Source organism: Serinus canaria, chromosome Z, assembly GCF_022539315.1.
Source record: "Serinus canaria isolate serCan28SL12 chromosome Z, serCan2020, whole genome shotgun sequence".
Classification (NCBI taxonomy): domain Eukaryota; kingdom Metazoa; phylum Chordata; class Aves; order Passeriformes; family Fringillidae; genus Serinus; species Serinus canaria.
In genome coordinates this window covers 29,223,876-29,240,061 of record NC_066343.1, presented here as the reverse complement: position 1 = coordinate 29,240,061, position 16,186 = coordinate 29,223,876, and the positions used below count along the sequence as shown (strand labels likewise).

At 41.1% G+C, this 16,186-nt stretch overlaps 1 protein-coding gene across 3 annotated transcripts in view; it reads right to left on the bottom strand.

Annotated features, from left to right (window-relative positions):
- The window catches only part of ACO1 (aconitase 1), a 36,429-nt gene extending 21,302 nt beyond the window's left edge, over positions 1–15,127 (bottom strand). The window contains exons 1-3 of one of the 3 annotated variants that reach the window (XM_030236968.2): positions 14,596–14,699; positions 2,986–3,109; positions 1,106–1,274 (exon numbers count right to left, since the gene is read on the bottom strand). In XM_030236968.2, the coding sequence (XP_030092828.1) occupies positions 1,106–1,274; positions 2,986–3,082 (266 nt within the window). In that variant the 5' untranslated portion in view covers positions 3,083–3,109; positions 14,596–14,699. Of the gene's footprint in view, positions 1–1,105; positions 1,275–2,985; positions 3,110–14,083; positions 14,366–14,595 lie in introns of those variants that run through there. The other 2 variants (XM_009096035.4, XM_030236967.2) reach the window with 2 other exon arrangements.
- Between the last annotated feature and the right edge of the window lie 1,059 nt (positions 15,128–16,186).

Here is a 16,186-nt window from a genome sequence, read left to right as displayed (position 1 = left end):
ATGAAGTTGCTCTTCAGACTTATAGGCACATTTTTAAAGCTCAGCAGGAGTAGGGGGCAAGAAAGAAGAGCCGTAAGAGAAGGAACACTGTTTTCTTGAAAGTTCAGCTTCCTCTCTGCTCCAGTTTTTCAAAACATTAACAACAGCTAGCGGATGAAAAACAGCTAAGAAATCAGCACCTCTTTCATTTAAAGTTTTGCCAATTTTTTCTAATGTCTACGTTGAGCTGTACTGGGTCTCTAGCACTTTGAAAACTTCTGTGAAAATGCATTAACAGAGGTTATGACAGCTAAGACACACTGCCATTGAGGAAGAAAATCAACTGGCAGCATAGCTGCACTGGGCTTACTGTGGATGCACAAAAATATTTTATAAAGACAGAGGACAAAGATACAAAGAACAGTGAGTACACTTGCAAATCAAATGCTGTATTAGAACAATTAGATGCTATTCTTTCACCTGAAAATTGACTTTCCACACTGAACAGGGACTATTGTATGATTATTACTTACACCTGAGGACTCACTGCAATAACAAGGCCCATTTTTTGGAGTCCATTAGGTAAGAATCTCAATTTGCATTTCTGGGAAAAATAATACGCTTATTTTTTCATCAGCAGAGAAGTCTTTAAAACTATATGTTTTAAACACAGATTTAGAAGAGGAAGAAGTTATGTGGGTTATAAATGAGAACTGAAATAGGTAGAAAATTGAAAGCAAGAACCCCTAGGGAACAAAAACAAACAAAAAAACCCTAAAAAGATGAGAGAGAGAGAAAATAGACAATACCACCCCTTCAAAGATTAACTTCTAAACACCAAACTTCCTCAATTGGATGTAATTTATCAATCCCATTTTCTTCCCCTGTTTTGAAGTTTTGTGAAGGTATTTAATGCTCCATCTCAGAAAAGTTTTTTTCAATGCTCTTTTTCTGAGTGTTTGCCTCTCCAAGTGTTGTTTGTAGCATGACATCAAGGAAAGCTGAAAAAGAGTTTTCAAAATATCTCACTGCTATTCTTCCCCTCAGCTCATCCCTCCATCCCAAGCTGAGCATTGCTGCACTCTCAAAAGACCCTCTTCCTTGCTTTGGAGACCATCAGACTCACGTGAAGTCTTGCAGAATAACTCTTGCAGGCTTAAATGGCACTTCAACATTCTTGTGTTGCATCACTTTCCAGTTGAGAATATTCTCAACATCTCCTTTCTTCACTAGGAACTCATCACAGTTGCGGATTGCTGCTTCCAGGAGGATTCGAATGGAAAATGGCAAGCGAGCTGCATGGGTAAGAGGGATGAAACAAACTCAGTTTCCACCTTAGGGCATATGTCAGCAAGTGCAAAGTTCCGTGCCAGGGGCAGACAGGTCCCCCATTTTCTCACAAGGCTTTATTCCAATTATCCAAATCCCTCTTCCTGCCTCCAGCTTTGCCAGGAGGTCAGTACTAACTCCTGCTCCAATTGATGCTTTCAGCAGGTCTATTATCTCAGCTCCTGTGACACAGTAGACATCTTTGCTGAGGGACTTTTCCATCCTCCATGGCACAGCAACACTGAAAATATGCTGTGCTCACCTTGTTCTTCTGCAGTTTGCTCTCACTCTTATCACTGAATACAGACATATAAATGCACCAGGAAAAGCATAGTTTTCTACCTGCCATGTTGGAAAGCACAGCTTTAGTGGCTTATGTAGTCTCTTCATCTCAAGAGATGGAAACTGAAAGAAAGTCAGACTGTGCACCTATCAATCTTCTTTACCTTCAAATCAGAAATATTTAAAGATGATGACACAAAATACTATTGGAGCAGTCCTGACAGCTCTACTACATGGAATGGACGCGAAGAAAAAACCCAAACATGTGTCAGTCCTTCCTCCTCTGGTCCACTTCAATAACAGTTGCTTGATTGCCTCTCAAAATATTCACATTTTAAAATCTTTTGAGAAGTACACAGGGCTGGCCTCGAGACATAAAAGTCACTTAAACTCAGTAAGACCTCATTAGTGCTATTGTTAAAAAAAAGAAAATATCTATTATTCAGGACACAGTAATTCAGAACAATTTGGGTTTGCTGTTGTTGGGGGTTTTGTTTTGGGGGATTTTGTTTATTTGGGAGTTTTGGGTGTTATTGTTACTGTTGTTGTTTGGGGTTTTTTTAGAATCTTCTCCTGCCCTTCCCTTCTAAGCTATTCCCTTTTTATGCTGAATAGTGAGAATTGCATCCTTTGTCCTTTAAAGAATCTGGAGTTTATCACTCTTGGAATCCTGGAATGGATCAACTGGTAACACTGAATGTGTATTTGTCTATTCTTTAGGACTCTTCCCTGTTTTTCACCCACCAAGACTAAAATTAATTGATGGGTCACATATTGGAGCTTGTAATGGATACGTGTTGCTGACATTCAGAGAAAATGTTCCTCCTCTTGTTCTCTGAATTTTCCTTAATCACCTGTTTCCTTTTGAAACACCAAACACCCACCACAGATAACTCTAAGGTATAGATACTCAAGTCTCTAAGTCACAGTCAATAGTACAGACACTAAAATTTTTAGCAGTACCACTGAAAGATTTGGGAAATGTCAGAGGAACTAGGGAAAAAGCCTCCTCAGAAAGGATTCTCTACCCACTACTGTTTTCAAAGCTGAAAAATCTTTCTCATTCGTTCAGTCACACATATCAGTGTTAGATCCTTTCCAGTCTTCAGCAGTATAAGAAAACTTGTGCTCTTAGTTTTGCCTTGCTCTCCTCATCCACTCATCAAAAACAAGACTGCTATGTGCACAGCATGCTGAGAAAATACTACTGTGATTTGCCAATATTTCTGTCATTCTAAATTTCAAGAATTAAATTTTGCTAAAATTTTGTTTCCAAGATTTTCCTTTTGAATTCATAGTTCTTGCCAGAGACCAAGTATCATCCAAAGTGGCCAAGTCTGTTCAGGTTCTATTCATCAGTATTAACGAAATGCTTCTCTTATGTAGTCAACGTACCATATCTCACATCTTCCAATTTGCTTAGATTAAAGAATTTCTTCAGAGGCTGTTTTGGGTCCAGTGGCTCCACAATCTGTATGAAAGGGTTGTTCATGGTTGTTGAAGACCCTAGTTAGTGTCTCTAAAACAAAAGAAAAATCAAGGGCATTTTCATGACATTTGTCCTTCATATTAAGTACATTTCCCACAGTCTACAATGGATCGATGCAACACACAAGGCCTGTACCAGAGAAAAAGGTACTGTAAGTCATTCCCCTTCCACCACAATTCCTCTTGTAACACATCATCAGAGATAAAAGGTCTGAAGAATGTAGCAGTATTGTGAAAAACATGGACAACACTAATAGTTTAGAATCATAGAATCTTAAAAGCTGGAAACAACCTCTAAGACCATTGAGTCTAATTGTTAACTGAGCACCACCATATCCACCACTAAACCATGTCCTCAAGTGCCACACCTACACACTTTTTGATGATGAGTCCATCACTTCCCTGGGCAGCCTATTACAATGTCAGGAATAAATTTTTACTAAAATCAAATATAAACCTTCCCTGGTGCAGTTTGAGAATACGTTTCATCCTGTCACTGGCTGCCTGGGGGAACAGACTGACTCCACCTGGCTACACCCTCTTTTTAGAGCATTGTAGAGAGTGGTAAGGTCTCCCTTGAGCCTCATTTTCTCCAGGCTAAACAACCTCATCTCCCCCAGCCACTCCTCACAGAACCTGTGCTCTGGCCCCTTCACCATCTTTGTTGCCCTCCTGTGGACATAATTTCACAAAGGAAATTCAATGTCTTCATTGTTCTCTTCTTTATGCTGTTTCTAGACAGCCATTTGTGTCTCTGTGATTTACAAACCACCATGACAACACAGTCCCATTTCTTAAGTGTGCTGTGGTTTAACCCCGGGCAGCAACTAAGCACCCACAGCCACTCCCTTGCTCTGTTCTAGGGGGGAAAGGAAGAGAATTAGAGCAGCAAAATGAAAAAAATCATGGGTTGAGATAGAGATGATATTTGATAGATATAGCAAAATCTTAGACCTGCAAGCAAAGCAAAACAAGGCATACATCCACCTCTTCCACAGCAGTTCAGCCATCTCCAGGACAGCAGGGCACCATCACATGTCAGGATGATTTGGGAAGACCCTGAATATTTCCTCTGCCTTCTCCACACAGCTCTACATGCTGAGCATGATGCCACATGCTGTGTGATACACCTTGGTTCAGCTGGGGTCACCTGTCCCAGCTGCATCCCCTCCCAGCTCCCTGCACACCCTCAGCCTCCTCACTGGAGGGGTGGGTAAGGAGCAGCAAAGGCCTTGGCTCTGTGTTATCCCTGCTCAGCAGGAACTAAAACGTCCCTGTGTTATCAAATGTGTTCCCAGCATAAATCAAAAACACAGCCCCATACTAACTATTAGGGACAAAATTAACTGTATCCCAGCCAAAACCAACAGAAGTGGCACTGATCTAAAGCTAAACTGACAGATATTTACATTCAAAATTACAAACAATTTTACAAAAATAGAAAACACTATTATTTTGAGACAGAAAGTATTACAGACTAAGATTACAAATGCTATCAGAGATGAAAAGAACTCTCCTAATTTCAGAAACATTTGTTAGGGTCACTACAAAGAGAAAATTTAGACAGGCTCTATTGTAGACAACATTTTAGTTTGAGATATTTTCTTTTTTTGTTGCTTACTGATTTAATGGTTTTGTGGCTTTTGCTGGATAAAGCATTCCTCTGGGACCTAGGACTTTTAGGTTCACATACAGAAATTAAAAGACCCTAAGATATTCCCCACTGCAAGGCCAACTAGCAGCAAGGGGCCTAATTTCACTACAGAAATATCTCTTAATGTCCAGAAAAGGTTAACTGCATGCAAACTACTTAATGGATCACTTCCTAGGACACACTGAAGACCTGAACTCTGCCCAAGTCTCTTCTGGAAGCGTTGGCTTAGGCCAACACATGCCAAAGATCAAGCTAACAATTTAAAAGTGAGAACAAGCAATGCCTGGCAACATTCCCAGTCACGATTAAAATTTTTTTAGTAGAGAGATAGTCACAACCCTGATTTTCAGATCCCTTGTTTTCCCAGAGTACAGTTCCTGTCTTCACTCAAGTACCATTATCTTCTCTTGCCCCAGTTTTTCAAACAAGAAAACTCATAACAAGGCAGGAGATACACATGACAGGCCTTGTAGACTGGTGCAAAAGGATGCACAAAGTCCAGTATTTGTTAAAGAGAGACACAGCAAGGCCAAAGAATTAATTTATTTATCTCACCTGCTAGTTTCATGCAATGTTAAGGAAATACTACTATGTGGAACACATTTATGGGGGATTTTTAAAGTATTCCAGTATTTTCAAAATTCAAAATCCATGTATTAGAAGACAACCAAAGAGAAATAGTAGAAATGGTAAAAAAAGAAGGTCCAGGGTGTAAAGCAGCAAGATAATGTAGAGAAAGACATATTTCCAGAATTCTTTAAAGGAAAATAATGGATGTGTCTAGATAAAAAGCTGAATGCCTAGGGAAGCTGGAAGGTCGGCAAATGAACAGACTGCAAAAACACACACAACCTCAAATGTATCACCTCTCATATTTCCATTGACAAGACATTTCTGAAACTCCTTTTCCCAGCTTTGCAGATACTCACCCTGTACACAAGCCCCTGAAGTTTTAGGTGTCATGACCATTAATCAGCATGAACTACTAAGTATTCCTCTAAGCAAACTCTGTGCTTCTACAACTGAGCATGATCAAAATGAATTTCTTCCTTCCTCTTCTTGCCAGCCACCCTCCTGTTAAGATTTATTTTTTTGCATTCCACTTTGAGAACTTTATTTTATTCATATAAATTTCTCATGGGAAAGTCTAAGAGTAGCTGTAGATAGAAAATATTCGGATATCCTCTGACAGATAAAGCAGATCATTAATTTGATATGACCATGAGTCCACTGTACTCATATTCTGTTCACATATCCTCATCCAAGTATAAATTGCAGCTTGAACATTTTCCATCCAAGCCCGTGTCTTGGAAAATCACAGCAGAAATTCAATATGTTATGACACATTGTCTACATGTTAACATTACTTTATCAGACATCACCCTGTTCCCTGAACAGAGTGTTTTTCATTCACAGTATGAGATACTTCAGTAGAAATCTCCACTCGTCAGTGAGTTACACAAATAAGCCAAACTGTGGGATGACCAAGCCCTAATCACAAATTCTTTTCATCTGCCTGGTCACACTGATATGAACAACACTGTAACAAACCTGGAAGCCATTCAGAAATACCTAAAAGTAGTAAAATCTCTAGGAAAAATACCAACTAGCTGCATTACTGTAGTAAATTTCACAGAGACAGGGAAGCTCAGTCATACCAACTACTATTTCCACAGAGTAAATTATAAACTGAGTGGCCACAGCACACAACTCAGAATTAGTGATTTGCCAAAAAGAAATCTGGGGGCAATACTCTGCACACAGAGTATACAAAAACTTTTGAAGTGATCCTTGCGATAGATACAGGTTAACTTTTTTATTAACTTGATACAGGTTAACTTGTGATTACAGCAAGGAATATTTATTTGTGTTTTGCAGGCACTGAAATGAAAATATGCAAACATGGGTGAGCAGACATCTGTCTGCCTGGGACTGGTGCAGCACGCAGGGTCACACATGTTGACCATGGCCAACACGTGAACACATCAATACCTGCTCAGAAATACCAAGACATGCACTTGATCTTCTGCCCAACAACCTTAAAACTGTGTGGAGATTCCGTAAAATAAAAAAAACCCCATGGATTATTCAAACATGAAAATGCAGAATAGGATTAAAAAAGGAGCATCTCATTACTGACACAGACTCACAGAACATTATGAGTTGGAAGGCACACAAAGACCACCAAGTCCAAGTGAATGGCCCATATGATGTTCTAATCCATAACCCTGGCATTATTAGCACCATGCTCTGACTAATGGAGGTAATCTCAAAATACTGGAACCTTCTTAAAGGGTTGCATAACTTGTATGAAGTATACCAGACAAACAACAGCCTAATTTTAGCCCTTCCTTAGTGCCTACTATTAAAAATCTGAGAACACCCACAATCTGCTCCGCACTAATGCTGATCATCTATGAATCTGAACTCCCTATCAATATTGCTTTCCACTCACCTTGTTACATCAACGCAGTAGCTTATTACTGTGCCATCACACTCAATCTCTTGTTAGAATGCACCTCAATTCACTCAGACTGCACATCAGCTCACCACAGTAAGTCTGATTTCTGTTTTTTCCCTCTCCCTCAGAGAAGCAGAAGTACAGAAAAATTGTAACCATGAATACCAGGAGGGGCAAATTTATTTGGATAAGGCCAAAACTTTCCAAATATAAAAAAAGGAAGCTGTGTTTTGCAAATGCAACATCTTGCCCTTTATGGTAGAGAATGAACCCTTGGCCACAACAGCTGTCTCTTGCTGTTTGGATCCCTATATATGACACAGTTCAAATTTCTCTTGAAACAAAAGTTTTACACTGTGATACTCTAAAAAGGCTTTTGAACAAACAAAATCTTAGTACAACACTCTTCACTTCATCTGTATTGAGTGTGCCACCCAAACTCAGCTTTTACCACAAGACCTTAGATGTTCACTAGCACCAGAAGATCATTGCAAAGATGTCTGCTGGCTGTACTGTCTGTGGTTTTCTCTGTGGGGTCCTGAAGGACACACCTTTGATGATCATGACATAAGAAACATGCACAAGTCCAAGGGGACAGAAGGAAAAAGGTGTCTGTCCATCCTCTTCCTTTGTCTTCTCTTATTCGTTAATCAACTACATCAGACACATTCAAAGTATATTAAAGTCTCGTGGGGATTTCCATAAAAAGGATTTAAGTAAGTAACTTAAAATCTTTTCCTTAAAAAAAAAAAAAAAAAAATCACAGGAGATTTCAAGATGTGCTCTATGTGTGCTTTAAAATCTTCAGCTGTTGCACCTTTCTGAGCATCTAACGTAAACACAATACTGGTCACATCTCAACGACATTGATTGGAAAAGGACTTGGTTCACTTCTCAACAACATTGATTGGAAAAGGACTTGGTTCACTTTAAACCACATTCTTGATCAACAGTGACTCCTTGACTCTACTTCAGATCCCTTTTAAAAGTAGTTTTGTAACTTGGAACAATGAAAACAAATAAATTTTACTGAAATTAATGGAATTGAAAAAATATCATAATACATCCTGTAATTTTGCACTTGAATAAATTATCTCATGAAGATCATAGAGAATGAAAAAATGATTTAGTCTCTTGCTATACTTGAGAAAGTCTGAAAACTGTTCTAGGCATCACTATTATAACACTTTTCTACTCTCTTTAGAGTTGAAGGTGAAACTGAGCACAGTTAGTCAGATTAAAAGCAGCAATCTCACATCACAAAAAAAAAAAGAGATTCTTTATAAAAAGCACAGCTGCATGTATACTCATTGAGTGTAAACAGATCCATACTACAACCATATGTATTATTTTGGGGTTTTTTTAGGGATATCAGAGCATCCCACTCATCCCTCACCATGCAGAAAAAGAGAAAACTGTAGCACACGGAGTGGTTTCCTACATACATGCTGGCAGTAAACCATGCTCTTACTGAAGTACACAACACAAATGTTAACAGAAGACTTGTGATTAGTAATAACCACATTTATTACAGAAGTACCTGATGATAAACCAAAGACACAGATTGTTTGACCTGCAGAAGGGGAAAAAGGCTCTGGAGGAGAAAATTTCTGTCTAAGCTTCAGGCCATAAAGTAGGAACAGAACAGCCATGGTTATTCAGCATTTTAGTACAGACATATATTTCATCTCACTTGGAGAAACATGTTTCTACAACTGCTTTTTCTATTCCATCTTTGGTTTCTTAGTTGCTGTCTTTCCACCTATGAAAGGGTGCTTATGTTATCAATGATAAGAGGTTAATTTTAGACATTCCTTCAAAAAAACTAAACACTGGGTATCTTAACTAAAACAGATTTCAAGTATTAAATGCTTTTTTTCCTAAAATGTGGGTAAACTCCTGGCCACCACTGGGAAGCACACACTCAGACAAGAAGGAGCTTAATTTCAACATTTTACCAGACTCTAGCAATGCTAAAATAGATTACACTCAGGCAAAGCAAAGACGCAATTTTATCAATCATCAAAAAAAAGGGGAAGGCTCAGACTTGCTGGTACTTGAAGGAAATTTCTGAAGAAACGTGACAAAATATGAGGTTTCTATGATGAAACTTCCAAGCGAAAACTGGGGAAAAAAAGAGGTGAGCTGGCAGGATGACCATGGTAAAAGTCCTTGCCTGGTAATAAGGCAGGACATAGGCAATATCCATGGACTTGCTTGAAAAATGCAACATTTTTCATCCATGCTGAATCTGATCTTACCACCTTCTGTTGCAATTATCACTCTTATGCCCACAAGTTATTCCCCTTGGTTTTGTCCACTCAAATGAGTGCCACTGTATGTATCTGTACTTAGCTGCAAAGTTTGCAACAAGCACCTCAAATAGCAAAAGCAAGCAACTTTAAAAATGTAAATGAAGCTGCAGCAGAGCAGCAGGCTACTGAGTTATAAATTCTGTATCACAACATTGAGCATGCACTTTGTGACACTACTAGCAGTTACATATAGCTACACAGCACTTATTTAATTAAGGGCTATTACTCAGTGCCCCTGAGCCTCTAATACTTCTCATAGCTCTTCTCATGGCTTCACATCCTATTCAACAGGGAGCCTCCATTAAAAAAGTTGATGACTAATTCCAGTTTACCTAAGTTATAGATGGCATGGCCATGACCAAAGATCTCTAAGGAGGTCCAGCATGTAGGAACTTCCATCATATTGGAATTGCACCATGTCCTGTGCATGCCTACTTACCCAAAAACCAAGGAGGGAGAATACCCATGTTAAGTATGTTGACAAAAGTCTACATTTTTGATATGGAAAGGCAACCTCTCTTCAGTATCAGTCAGGTGTTTAAAGTAGTAAAACTTCACTAAGTAAATCCATCCATAATTCAAGTCAGTTTAGAAAAAAAAAACTAATAAATACATCCATATGGCATGATTTTTTTTTTTTGTTTAAATATTCAAATTGACTAAGAAAAATGTTTTTGCTACACTGGGTAAATCGAGCGTACAGACAGAGATGACCAGACACATGACAGCACAACAAAAAACCCCACCTACCCACCAAAAAAATGGCAAAAACCCAACCAAACAAACCATAAGCAAAAAATACCTCAAGCCCACACATGCCCCCAGCATTTGGATAGACTTCAACACCAGAAGTAAAACAAGCAGAGTCTTGTTTTATAAAAATATAAAATACTATAATTACTCGGATGTACAAAGAACAGATGAGTGCAATTACTGTTGCAATAAACATAGGTTTCTTATTTTGATATAGAGAAGCTCTTACAACTTAACACGCTACTTGTGGCAGATAAGGCCACTATGTGACAAATAAACACTGTTCCATTGCTGCTAACAGACATCGAGGAGATTTCAGTGGTTAAAGAGACTCCAGAAAGAATCTTTGTGTTTCTTCATTACACAGAAAGGTCCATCATTACACATAGATACTTAAAGAGAAGTCCACTAACAATTTGATGACCAAGTAATTATTCTGCCAGTATAAACTACGTCAGTATTCCACACTGGAAAAAAAATGCAGTAATAGAAAAATGAGGGTTTCTTAATCTCTAGGCAAAGTTTCATTGAACCCCTTTCAACTTTAATGCTCAAGAGAAACGCTGTACTAGAACAAACAGAGCTTTGGACTGCAGATGCTCTTGCTTTCTCCTGCTGCCTGAAACTTTTGACTGCAATGCTAAAATACTTACTTATGCAGTTCCATAAGGTGCTAAACTTCCAACACACTAAACAGGTTTCTAATTGCATATTTCCATAATCTGTGCATTTCATAGGTTGTCATGAGTATTCTGACCATTGCACTTTGTTACCAATGCTGTATCACACATATTGGAACTGAAAGTTTAGGTCAGAGATCAAGTTTGTGAAATCAAACATTGAGGTCTTGAAGTAACTCCAACTCCAAGTGAGTTGGAAGTTTAGTTTAGGTCCCCAGTTCCAAAATGTAGATATTAAACTCCTTCACATATCCCTTCAGAAAGCTAATTGCTATCTCTTCTCTCACCTCAACACAGCTTAGAAGGACAGTCAAAACACTTCTCTCATATAGATCTCACCAGCTTTTGGTAATCCAGGCAAGCACAAATATGTAGTGAACTCTCACATGCTCTCAGACAGCCTCTGAAATGCAATCTAGTCTTAACAAAATCCAGATCATAATTAAGCAGGTATAAATGTTAAGGGAATGCTTTCTCAGCATACTCACCACTGAGTGTCCCAGATAAAAGTAGAGACTAATTTTCCTTTTTTGCCACAGGAAAATGAGCAGCATTACACCCGAGAATAAAAGGAAGCTTATTTGGAGACTACCAAATACTAAAAAATAAAGTGTTGAAATTTTTTTCCCAGCTACTGAGAGAGGAGCTCTGAACTTTAACCTACTTCCTACTTCTATACAAACTTGCTGCTTTTTTACCCTATGCTAGAACTCTTAGACTGTTCATTAACAAATATGCAGCTTGGACCAGTTTTAACAAAGAACTAGCTTTCAGTGTTAGCTAGAAAAAACATAAAACCAACATGGAAGTGCTGCAAGAAGTGTGAAATACAGAGCATGTGTACAAAGATTTGGTCTGAAATTTTGTTCAATGTCAAAAGGCGGGGTTAAAAGACATCTCAGTATTGGTCTGTAAGTTTCAAAAGACTCCTGTGAAGGGTGAAGAAATGAAGGAGAGCTGCATGGGAAAGGCAAACAAAATGAGAGTATTGTGAATCAGCTCTGTATTCATGCCATTACCATTATACCAGCTCTATAAACTGCTCTCTCTGCACCTTGAAAACTCATTTTCTGCAACTTGAAATCTGAACTGTTTCAGAGCTACTGAAGATATGTGGGTGGAAGGATCCTTTCAGAATGAAGAACTGATGAGAGGATTACTTCTGTTGTGAAATAATCTGACACTATGGGGTCCTAACTTTTCACACCATTTCAAGACAAATCCTGAATTTGTTGTCTGGAAATAAAGATAATTTTCTCACACCAAAAACTTCTACCAGCAATCTCAGCAGCTATTCAACTATTTGTGTAGATAAATCCAGCTTTCAAACACCCACAGCTTCAGTCTGTAAGGAGAACAAGTATGTGTCTGATATAATTTTATGAACTCAAACTAGCAGTTAGCAGAATTTACTGGCCAAGCTTCCTGAGGAGGCAAATTAAGTTCCACTAAAAATTTTTAAATCACCTTTTTCATAACAGTTTTCACATAGAAAGGGTAGGAAAAAAAAACCCCAAACAACCAAAACTAACGTCGTCTTTCACAAGCATCTGAAGTCCTGACCCTACAGCTGTGGGATGTCCCAATTCTATCAAGGAAGTGCCAAATACCTAAAGGAAATCATCTGAATTAATTAATCCCTAAAGCAGCAATGAAGGCAAAAACCCTGAAAAAAATTTGTCTCATTTTCACACAATTAAGACTCCTCTCTACCTTCTCTGTATTTCAAAACACAAAGGGATCACTCTTCAATTAACATCTTTCCATTTATCTTAAGTGGATTGTTACTCCTAGGAGGGAGCAAATTTCCAGCTCTTACTTTCTTACAATGCTGCAGTGAGAGTCCATGCTGGAAAGCACTAGCAAAAGGGTCTTTTTTCCATTTCTTACTATTCAAATGTTATTTCTTCTCAAATTTTCTGCATTTATTGTTTTGGCTCTTCCACTATTACTATAAAGTATCAAAGTTGGAGTGTATCATCCTCTGGCCAAAGACAACCAGAGAGAAAGAAAGGTGCTAAATTACAAATGTGATATGACAAAAACCTGCAGTTTGAAAGCCCTGTGGTATTTTCAATTCAGCAATAGTCTGCATTATGTTCTCTGTAAAGCACTGCTAAGTGATCAGACTTCTTTTTACATGGAAAGCTTCTCCAGGAGTCTCCTCCATCTTATAAAGTCTGAGAAGAGTAAAGTATTGATAATTTTCCTAAAAAATCCTCACACACACCACAGATCCTGGAAGGCACAAGACTCAGCTGCACTTCCTACTCTATGCCCATTACACTCCTCTTACTTTCTTTGAAGCAGTAAGTAACAATCGCCAGAAGTTTATTAGGACATTCTGATGAAGCACAATCACTTTTAAGCAAAGCATTACTAAATAAACATTCCAGTGTTAATATTTCACTAGGGTGGTCTTCCTTTACTTCGGTTTTGCAGATTGATAAAGCCAGTCTGAACAATAGTAACAGCATTGAGTGCTCAGAGATATTAATTCAATTCCAATTGTTTGGAGAGAGAATCCTCTGTTTTAGACCAAGTTTCCTGCTGATACTAAAAAATACTAAAGTCCAGATCTCTCTGTCCGCCCCTTTATCTCCCTCCCCCCACCTTTACCAGCTTTAGAGGTGGAAACTAAATACCAAAGTACAACCTCCAGTTAAAAAATAAATGGGAACTGTGGTGATATTATGAAACGTGGAAACATACTGAACATAAACAGGGACTGATCCAAACATATACCTGATCCAGTTACTGAAACTGGGCATCTCCACCACCACAGTCCTAAGTCAAGTTAAATTAGAAGGCAAATACTTGCATCTGTGCTATGACCTCCAGGACTGTTACAGAATACCTGCACCTGCTGTTCTGTGCTATAAACATGAAAAAGATTATTTTGTGGCCCAAAATTATTAAAACCCAACACTTTATAGCCATCACCTTCCAGTTATTTTCTTTCATCCTTTCCCTGTCCCACTTATGCTACAGATCTACTGAGGTTTTTTTCAACACAGAGGAGCCGCTGTGTGCTTGATATGTATAGTCCGCACTATCCTCCACTATTTAGATACTACTGAAATACCAACAGACAAGGCTCGAGCCGTTCCAGGAGGAAAATCAATGTTAAAGCTTCACCTACATGAGGACAAGGCAGCACAACTTCTCTTCCACGCCCTCTCTTCTCGAGCTAAATCTATCCCTCTTTCACCGCTCTGCAAAAGCCGCCCCCTGTACTCCCTGAGAGCCGGCCCCAAGCCGGGTGTTGGAGATTTCGCCAGCCGGGGCCCAGAGCCGCGGCGGGGGCCGGACCGCCCGCCGCTGCTACCAGATGGTGCCTCGCAAAGGCTGCTCCGCCAGAGCCGCCTTTCCTCCGCAGCATACAACGGCTCTTTCCAGCCCCCACCGCGGGAGCCGGGGCCGAGAGACGGCAGGATTCCCCGTCCTGCCAACGGGCCCTGCTACCCGCCGGTCCCCGCCCTCCGCCTGGGCCCGCACCCGTCCCGGCTCTGCCCCGAGGGGCGCGCCTCTACCCCACAACCTTTCCCCGCGGCCGCCGGGAACGGGTACACGGCGGCCAGGAAAGCGGCTCCCAGGCACCCAAGCCGCCGGCGCCGGGCGGTAGAGAAGCAGGACGGCGGGGCCCGCACTCACCGAGGAGCGAGGAGCACAAACCGCCGCGGCCGCTGCTGCTCGCCGTCAGGGGCCGCCGGGCGCAGGAACAGGGAAGGGGGGGTGGCGGCGGGCTCCGCCCCGCGCCCCAAGGCCGGAGCGGCGGCGGGATGGCCGCCAGCCGCCCGAGCGGGAGGGAGGGAGGGAGGACGAGAGGACGAGAGGACCAGCAGGAGGACGAGCGAGCGGATGGCCAGCCCGGCGGAGAGGTCGCGAGGCTGGCGAGCCCTCTTCTCCCACCTCCAGCCCTGGCCCCGGAGAAAGCCAGTGCTTTCCGCGGCCAGCCCATTTCCATGGATGTAGGAGGCGGAGAGGGAGCGCTGTGAGTGTGGAAGGGTGGGTAGGAGGGTGGTACCGAGGTCAAGGCCAGATCTGCTGCGGTAAGAGTTATCGGAAAGACGGACACTGTGACATGGGCAGCAGGGTGTGGGCAGTAATGTGCCTTGTGCCGGCCGTAAGTACACCATGTGCTCAACAGCCCGAGCGCTTGCTCAAGCTTCGGAGGAGTCCAGAGATGCTGTCAGTGAAACCTGGGCCTGGAAGCAAACAGGTGTCGCTCGGGACACCACCTGACTCACAAGACTGCATCCTCATCCTCGTGGTAGAGCAATAGGAGTGGGATGTCCTGTTGTTTCTCTTGGCAAGAGGACAGCTGATTGGCCTGGCTGTTGGCAGAAACAGGCTGTTACTTACAAGCTGGTCAAGATCAATATCATGACGTCAATATTAAAGAACAATATCAGAGTAGAGAACATCCGAGAGGACGTAATTTACATCACCCCCATAGCTGAGTGCCATGGAGACTTTATCAGTGTCCAGCATGTTCCCAGCAGAACAGTATACGGTTTGGGCCTGAATAATGTTGAGGAATACATTCAGTGCAACTAGTCAGGGTACAGCTGCTGTGGGACCTGCATGTTGAGCTCTGGATAGCAAAAGCCAGAAGTAAAAGGTTAGGGACTGGCATTGACCCAACAAAGAGTGCAGGACACTGTGGCCCAGCTAGGTGAGCAGACACTAAGACACAGCAGGAGCCAATGGTCCAGCTGGAAGACCCCAGGCTTTCACAGACAGTGAGGGTATAAAAGCCCAGGGTTTGCTTTGTTCAGGGTCCCTCCTCAGAGACACCAGCTTGAGCTGTTATTTTGTTGCTGCACTATGATATAAAACCATTGTAAGAATCCAGGAGTCTGAGACTCTGTCTTGGGAAACCTGAGGTCCAGCCAGTAAGGAAACCTGGGTGGGTGAGAGTGGGGTGTGTCGGGAGTCAAACAGGGCACCTCTCAGCTCACTGGAGCCACCCATTGTGAAGTGACCTCCATTCCAGCTCATGTGGTCTGAGTGTGCCTGCCAGAGTGATTCTTGGATGGTCAGACAGGAAACTTAGCTTAACAGTTAAGGAAATGAAAAAGTATCTAATTCCATGAAAATAATTGTATACAAAGTAAAGAAGAGTTGCATGCAAGGAATGTAAATATTCTGCAAGTCTTGGTATGTCTTGGAGGTCACTGGCTAGGAGACATGCTAACCTCTGACAGTTTGAGTAGAACAAGTTCCATGATGTTTTGTTTTT